The sequence below is a fragment of the Vigna unguiculata genome, chromosome 3 (genome assembly GCF_037176805.1).
Source record: "Vigna unguiculata cultivar grain cowpea cultivar isolate G323 ecotype 2 chromosome 3, ASM3717680v1, whole genome shotgun sequence".
Taxonomy (NCBI): domain Eukaryota; kingdom Viridiplantae; phylum Streptophyta; class Magnoliopsida; order Fabales; family Fabaceae; genus Vigna; species Vigna unguiculata.
Window position 1 is genome coordinate 956,106 of NC_140794.1, and position 8,708 is coordinate 964,813.

General features: G+C 29.9%; 1 protein-coding gene across 21 annotated transcripts; it reads left to right on the plus strand.

The window, feature by feature from the left end:
* Positions 1–249: 249 nt before the first annotated feature.
* LOC114175914 (protein PLANT CADMIUM RESISTANCE 2-like) lies at positions 250–8,257 on the plus strand. Of its 21 annotated transcripts, XM_085671366.1 has the most exons (13): positions 250–427; positions 564–635; positions 715–930; positions 1,042–2,415; positions 2,645–3,246; positions 3,377–4,144; positions 4,295–4,365; positions 5,740–5,777; positions 5,879–5,944; positions 6,816–6,841; positions 6,977–7,014; positions 7,105–7,168; positions 7,922–8,257. In XM_085671366.1, exons 1-4 carry the CDS (start codon positions 358–360, stop codon positions 1,116–1,118), a joined length of 435 nt encoding a protein of 144 aa, XP_085527492.1. In that variant the 5' UTR covers positions 250–357; the 3' UTR covers positions 1,119–2,415; positions 2,645–3,246; positions 3,377–4,144; positions 4,295–4,365; positions 5,740–5,777; positions 5,879–5,944; positions 6,816–6,841; positions 6,977–7,014; positions 7,105–7,168; positions 7,922–8,257. The 21 variants fall into 21 exon arrangements, with proteins under 21 accessions (XP_085527492.1, XP_085527486.1, XP_085527488.1 ...); XM_085671360.1 differs by having other exon boundaries at positions 4,295–5,777; XM_085671362.1 differs by having other exon boundaries at positions 4,295–5,648; positions 6,816–7,014.
* The last annotated feature ends 451 nt before the right edge of the window (positions 8,258–8,708 follow it).

The window sequence follows — 8,708 nt, forward strand, 5'->3', positions numbered from 1 at the left end:
TTACAAAGGCTCTTAGGAGAAACCTTTTTATAAATAATTCTAAAATAATAAAATAAGTTTTTACATAACTTAATATATAAGCGGATTTGAATAATATATTTGTATCAGTAATTATCAAAATGTATATTTTTTAATTCAGTTCTAATATATGGAGAAATTCCTCAAAACATGAAAAGATAGTTGAGCAATTATTTTCTGAAAACAAATACAGTGAAGAGATTTTTATGTTGTTACATCAAGGCATTGACACCATTTAGTCCCAGCAATAATTATTCTTTGGTGTAACCTTCCCTTCTTCTTCTTCTTCTTTATATAATACCCCTATCAATTCAGGTTAACCATAGTCACTCACAAAAAATGACCGAGAAGGTTGTTTATGGTTCATGGTCCACTGGTTTATGTGACTGCTTCTCAGATTGCAGCTCTTGTATCCACTCATTTTCCTCTTCCATTATCGTTAACTTATCTTTAACCATATCATATACTCTTAATTATTGCTTCCTAAGCATCAAACAGATTAAGCTACCTTAATTTCATCATCTTTACCCTTTTTTTATCCGCAGGTTGTCTCACTCTCTGGTGTCCCTGTGTTAGCTTTGGAAGGGTAGCTGAGATCCTGGACAAAGGCTCAACTCGTAAGTGTGTGATTGAGCTCATAATTAACTTCCTAAAACCATGTTTTTTTGTTACGTGAAATGATTTTGGTTAATGCAGCTTGTTGTGTTCATGGATCACTGTTCTGTGTTCTTGCGATGTTTACTCATGTGGGAGGCTGTATCTATTCGTGGTTGTATCGTGGAAAATTGAGGGAGGTGTATGGGATCGAGGGACACCATTGTAGTGATTGTTTGGTCAGTTGTTTTTGTCCCCATTTATCCATCTGTCAGGAGTATCGTGAGCTCAAAGCCCGTGGATTTAACATGTCTGCTGGTAATTAATTAAGTGTTGAACACTTATTATTTATGCTAATTACTTTTATTCGTTTTCTGATCATTTTCCTTCGCGCGTTGTTTATATAAGTGATTGTGTTTACATGTATAGGTTGTGATGGAAACGTGCAAATGCAAACGCGTGGCGTGACTTCAGCACCGGCAGTGGAAGGTGGCATGAGCCGTTGAGTTAAAATTCTCCTGGGTTTGTCGGAATATGTGAAAATGAAATAAAGTGTTCGTAGATTTTGAGGTAGTTTGGTTGTATTTTTGTACTGATAGCACTGGATTAGAGAGAGCATCGTGTTTTTTGAACTGTTGATCATGTTCAATAAATTATTACCTTGTTTAATATTTAAGAACATGAACCTGTATTTATTATACCGTGAAACAATGAAAATTTCTGGAGTATACGAGATTTTGTTACTAGCATCTATCGGTCCATTTCAAACCTATGAGAAAGGCTCATTTGATCCTTTCTCTGAACTTGTGGATTATAAACGCTATTAGTTCCATTAATTTTATAAGAGATAAATTTCTCCATGCTACAAAATTTAAAAGATTTAAATAATTATTCAAATTGAAACATTACATGGTGAATATAGAAACAAATTAATGTCATGCAAGAAAGAAAAAAACTTACATGAACATCCGGAATATTTTCGGCCAAGATGCGATTATTTGATAATAATTTTCTTTAGATGAGATTATCTTTTGTTGTTCTTCTAATAAGAACTGAACATTCTTTCTTCTCAAGTCCAAATAAGAATTTAGTAGTAGAATTCTCCACAGTTTTCTTTTCTAATCTACTTAAAAATTAAGAAAACTAACTACTAGGGATATTACCCTAAAATCTCTATCTGATATGCTGACACGTGTCCAATAAATTAGTTTTTTCGTCATTTTGGTGTCCTTAAGGAATGGTTAGAGCAGTTGAAGACATAATGACATTTTTGTCCCTGTTTTCTGCTCCATAGTTTATTTGGGTTTGGTTATTTTGTAATTTTGCATAGTTTTAAATGCATCTAAAACTGATTTGACGAGCTTTCATTTCAACGCAGAGGCTTGGTTTGAATGCAGAAGCTTGCTTTGGGAGGAAGTTTACTACATAAATATGGAAGAAGTTGTGTTATTAGTTTTTGTTTATTGTTTTCCAGTTCTTTCTTCCTTCGGTTTTTTATCCTTACTCCAGGTATTTCTATATATTTTCTGTATATTCTCCTTCCTTTTGCGGTCTCTATCAAATTTATAGTTTTCTTTCTATTACTTCTTCAAACCCTCACGATCTCTGTCAAATTTTCTTTTCTTTTTGTTACTCCATTAATCCCTTACGAAACTCTATACATTTTTTTGCTTTCAGTGATTCCATCAAATTGCAATCTTTGTTTCAAGTTGATTATTTATTTTGTTGCATCAATTCCTTTTTTCACAGAAAAATAAACCTTGAAGTTGATATATATAGTACTTCACCATCTATCATCGTGAGGTATGTATTTTTTTCGAAGTTATGTTATTCCTTCTTCACAAAATCCTCTTTCATTCTCTCTTTTCAATCCAAAGTTGTTAACTTTATTTGATTTTAGGGTTTTCCTCTTTTTAATTTTCCTTCATTTTTATTTTTCTTTTGTTAATGTTGTTATTAATATTCAGGGATTTGTCAGTATATTTTTTAGGGTTTTAATCTATTATTGCTTCTTTTCCTCAATTTTTTTTAGTGCAGGACTTTTATTCATCAAAGAATAATACATTGGTATGGTGTTAGTGAAAAGGTATGTTCTTAGCATTTGAAGTTTTATTTTCTTAGTTTCTTTTATGCTTTTAGTTGTTATCGTCAATTTTAGTTGGTATACAATTTATATTCACATCTTTTAAAATATTGATTTGTTACTTTTAATTGTTATATGGAAGTGTCCTGTGTTCTCAAGTTTTTACAACTACGTTTTTTCTGAACACTTAAAAGGCATGATTTTTCGGGAATTTAGTTCATGTGATTTGAATTTGTTTGTGTATGGTTATCGATTAATGGAAGTGTGAATGGAATGGTTTTGCTATGGAAAGTTTGAATTTCCTATTTATTTCTGTGTAACAATTGATGATAGATTTATGAGTTTGTAAAATAGTTGCAAGTGTGTTTTGGATGGGTGCTTACAAAATTGATTTTCAGAATTGATTTTCTAAATTGTTAACAACTATTCCGGAGTTTGATATTTTGGTCAGGTTATGTACTAATCTTTGAGGTTCATATCTTCTTGAATTGGGTACTAATATTTGACCTGCACCAATCACATATTGGCATTATGGGTATCTTGGTCGCAAGGTACTATTTACTCATTCCAAGCCAATTGAATCCAAACCCCACTACATTTTTTTTCGTTTTCAACATTTGAAGTTATAAGCCAAGCCTTATTATTTTATTAACTATTATCTTTTTTGTCATGTATATGAAGTTGAAATCTTCATTTGGGGCATTTCTAGATCTAGTGGCTGACAAGGTATTTTTTTTTCTATCCTATTTCATACGAACATATTTCATGAATTTAAGCCTTTTTGGGTTTGTACATGTCATGCGAGGTTGAAGCATGGAAATTATGTTCAGTTGCTTGGATATTGCTTTAATGGAAGTCCCTGTTTTCTTACTTTTGAGTTTGCATCTAATGGATCTCTTCATGATATGTCCACACCTATGGAGTTTAGTTTTTTTTTTTGTTCGTCTCTTGCATTTTCTGAGGGTTGCAAGGGCTGAAGACTGGAAAGTTGGACTTCCTTATAGGACGAACACACTTGATTGAATTTGGAAGGTAATAGTTTTATTGATTTCTGACTTTTGATGTTTTTAAGTTCCCGTTTTCATTCCATGAGCATCACAAATAAATAATTTAATTAGTTTTTTTTAATGGTTTGTTGATTTGTGTGGTTTCATATATTTCAGGGTATTGTTGCATACTATTTGTGTGTGGACAATCAGTTATCTATTTATGGTGGTTATGTTGGAGTTGATTTTTAGGATTTCATATTGTGTTTCTTAAGCTCTCCACTTTTTAATATTTCTCAAGTTGTTGGACTCTATTTTTTTATTACGTCATTTAGCTATGATAATGATTTTGATATACGACATTTTTTTCTAATTTTAGTGTATATTCAGAAACAAGACCCTTCAAATGCTGGCCAATCTTAGATGATCATTTGCTTCATATTGGTTCAGATTAAAAACTTGGGTATGTATTAGTGAATTTTTTTGAAGAAATTGCATTCCTCTGTGTAGTTTTAGTATTATTTGCAAGTTATCTTCATTCTTTTAAGCATATTATTGCCAAGATATAGGATTTAATATTTTACATTAGATTTTTTTTTTTTTGCAATGACAGGAGCTCTTCGCTATTATGTTGTTTGTTGAATTTGAAACTTAAAGGGAGATGTTACTCACATATATGGCGTGGTAAAATTGTTTAACTTTTAACTTATAGAAGCACACAACAAATCAGAACCTACCATTTAAGTTTTGAATGTTTACTTTTGAAAACAATAAAATGCAAGCAAGTGTAGGTTTGATATATGTTTTTAACTTCACCATATTGAATTGAAATCTATTCTTTTTATTGTTATATCACAAGTTGATATAATTGGAAGCAAATATTTCAGAAAATCTATACTTTCAATTTTTTATTGTTTGTTTTATTTTTATTAGCTATGTTGATATTGTTATTGACTTTTAATCTTATTCACCTTTCAATTGTGCATATTAGTTTTAAATATTTGTTAATGACATCAATACTAATATTTTGTATGCATTTTAGTTTATTTATATTGAAATATGCACGCATTTAGATTTGTGAGAGTTATTTGGGTTCCCATCTCCATTTTGTGAGCATCATAAATGATTTAATTAGTTTTTTAATTGTTTGTTGATTTGTGTAGATTCATATATTTCAGGTACTGTAGCATACTATTTGTTATTTGTTATCAGATAATCAATCTTGTGTTTCTGGTGGTTATGTTGGAGTTGAGTTTCAGGAGTTCATGTTGGGTTTCTTACGCTCCTCATTTTTTAATATTTGACGACATTATCTATCTCAACGTGAGAATGCTTAATACAGTTATTATGTTAAAGTTAACAAATAATGTTTTTCATAAAATCTATACTTTCAATTTTTTATTGTTTGTTTTATTTTTATTAGTTATATTGATATTGTTATTTACTTTTAATCTTATTAATCCTACAATTGTGCATATTAATTTTAAATATTTTTTAATTACATCAATACTAATATTTTGTACGCATTTTAGTTATTTATATTAAATTTTGTACGCATGTAGATTTGTGAGAGTTATTTGGGTTCTCATCTCCATTCCATTAGCATCACAAATAAATTATTTGATTAGTTTTTTTAATTGTTTGTTGATTTGTGTAGATTCATATATTTCAAGTACTATAGCATACTATTTGTTATCGGAGAATCAATTTTGTGTTTCTGGTGGTTATGTTGGACCTAAGTTTCAGGAGTCCATGTTAGGGTTTCTTAAGCTCCCCATATTTTAATATTTGATAAATAGTTGGACTCTCTTTTATAATAATGTCGTCTAGCTATGATGATTTTGAAATAAGACATTTTTTTTTAATGTTTGTGTATATTATTCTTATGCAGACTTAGCTATATGTTTAATGATAAAACACCTAATGAAAATCATTCAAGGGAATTGACTGATGGATTGAGAGTTTAAGTATGATCATTGTGTTTGGACTTAAAAAAAGAAAAATAAGTTTTTTATTCATTTCCATTTGTTTATTAACAATCTTTCTTTCACAATTTAGGTAGTAGATGAGTTGCTCAATAGGTGGTAGGAAAAGTGGTAAGTTTTTTAATTTGAAGATGTATTATTCCTTTGGATTGTGTTTTTTTTATTCGTTATCTGTATTATGTTTGATTGTGTTCTTCTTCTTTGGTCTCAAGTGCGAGTGCTATAGTTGTTTGACGTCACTTGGTCTCAAGCGCAAATTTCTACTGAACTTTCATCAGGTGAGATTTTAGTGTTTGATTGGAGTGCTTGACTCTTAAGTTGGATTTTAGTATTAGATCTTTCAAATGCTGGCTAACCTCATCAGATGTCTCATTTATTTTTGTTCTAACAATCTTAGATGATCCTTTGTTTCATATTGGTTCAAATTAAAAACTTGGGTATGTATTACTAATTTTTTTAAGAAATTGTCTTCCTTTGTTTAGTATTAGCATTATTTACAAATTATTTTCATTATTTTAGACATATTGTTAAGATGTATATTTAATTTTTTACCTTAAGATATTTTTTTATTTTTCATTGGCAATGACAGGAGCTCCCCACTGTTATGTTGTTTGTTGAATTTGAAATTGAAAGAGAGATGCGACTAACATATATGGCGTGGTAAAATTGGTTAACTTTTAACTTATAAAAGCAAAATTTTATGACTCCACAACAAATTAGAACCTACCATTCAAGTTTTGAACATTTAATTTTTAGAACAACAATATGCAAGTGTAGGTTTGATATATGTTTTTTACTCGACCAGATTGAATTGAAATCTATTTTTTTATTGTTATCTACTTAAAAACTAAGAAAACAAACTACTAGAGATATTACCAAAACACCTCAATCTGACTAAACGTAAGATTTATGGTTTTCTTTGTTTCATAAATCTATTTTTTCTAATTTGTTGCTCTTGACTTTTTTGGGTCCTTTTTTTTTCTTCTTCTTCAGGAACTATGAGTCATGTTGATGCTGGGATATGTTGTTACCGTTTGAATTGTGCTATTATTAAATGATAATATTTATAAGTTTTGTTTGTTTCTAAAATCCAATTTTTTAATATGTTGTTCTTGACTTTTTGGGCACTTCTTTTTCTTCTTCCTCAAGGACGTTTGCCACTACTATTTTTAGAGGTAATATGTTGTTTAGCTTTTAGATTCTTTGAGAATATCACAAATACATTATATAAATACTTAAGCATATCAATTGTGTTGGATTTTTTTATAGTCTGCTTCTTTTTCATACAATTTTTGGCTTTCTTTATGTAGTTGGATAAGAAGAACTAATAAGCCAGTCTAATAAAAATGTGAGATTTTTCTTTCACTTTCTCTTTCTTGAATGTTGGTTCCTTCTTCGTGCTTGATTTTCTCTAATTTTAATGCTTGAAATCTTCTAGAACAAAGAAGAGGTTTTGAACCCAGAAAAAGAAATATTGTGAAACAAAAGTTACCCAAAAACATGTAAGTTTCTATTCTCAATCTTAAGCTTTTACTCTCAATCATTAGTCCAAGTATTTCTTCGACATTATACCATAATAATGGCAATGCTTCAGTTTTCTATGTTACCTTTCTAATTCTTCATTTTCTTTCTCATCTTCTTTTCTTTGGTGGGTTCTATAAAACAACACTGTGTAAATTAAGATCGAAAGGGCCAATTTATAGTTAAGGGTAAATACTTCCCTATGACCATCAAGAGGTAAAGTTTTTTCATCCTGAAAGTAATAGTTTACATATACATTATACTTTTTGGTATTTTCTAATGGTTGATTCGGTTCAATTCCCAGGTTAAAGATTATATTAATATTTTTAGTCTGAGGATTTGTGTTCGGTTGTTTTTTGGTGTTGGGTTTCTGAAAGATGGGCATGACTAACAAACTCACTCTTGCTTAAGATGCACATAATTCATTAAACAATGCTTGAGACATGGATGCTATATTGGTGGTCATGAAGTTGGTCAAACCATTTAGCAGAAAGTTGGATATCATAGTGTTTAAACTTTGGTAGGACAATTGCTGACGATACAAATTATCTCATCTATGCATTTTTATGGTATGAAAAATGTTGCTTTGGTTATGTACCAACAAATAGTTGGCACAAACGCACACTTAATTGAAATTAAATTAATTGTTCTGTCCACCATTATTTGTATGCACATAATTTTCTTTAATGTGGAATATATAACCATTTTTCTCTGACCACTTTTATCTTTCGTAGTTTTTCAATCTTTTTCCTTGCTGGAAAAGTTGTGGTGGTTGGTGGTAGTAGATTTGGAAATGATCCAAATGGAGGTAACTAAACATGTTCAATTCTCCTGGAAGTGAAAAAATATTTGGTGCATGACAGTTCTATGTTAGAAGGGTTTTGGGAGCAAATGAAAAATCATAGTGCATTGAAAGTTTTAACTTTTCAATCTTGGATTAACAACTATGTTGATATCTTTGAAATGACTAAGCATGTCAGGTTCTGCTGTATAAGTTGTATAATGTGGACATTAAGATTCTACAACTAATGAGAGGTAATGTTATCATACTATTTAGGTACTACAAATAATGCATTTTAGTAATGCATTTTTTTATGGGTTAAGAGTCTTTAAAATTTTGAAATTGTGGAAACTTCTCTATTGCTTTCATAATGTTATACATTATATAAAAGTGATTTAGTTGTTCTGAAACAAATTTAGTTTGTTATATACAGTTATTTACAATTTTTTGTAGCAGTGATGCTAATGACTTGTGCGGAAGGGATGTAGAATTTGAACTGATGAAAAATGAAGATGATGACGATATTGTTGATATTCCGTAACTGTAGATGATGATAAATGTGTGTAGACAATGGACTGAAGATGAATAGCATTTTAGTAGTTGTTGATTATGAGAAAGTGAAACAGTAATATATGGAAAGGATAATTTTTGTTTTTGCATCCTAAATACTTCTCTTTATTGGTTTATTTTAAGTATTTTTGTTTCGATTATTACATTTTAACAATTTATATGAGTGCTTG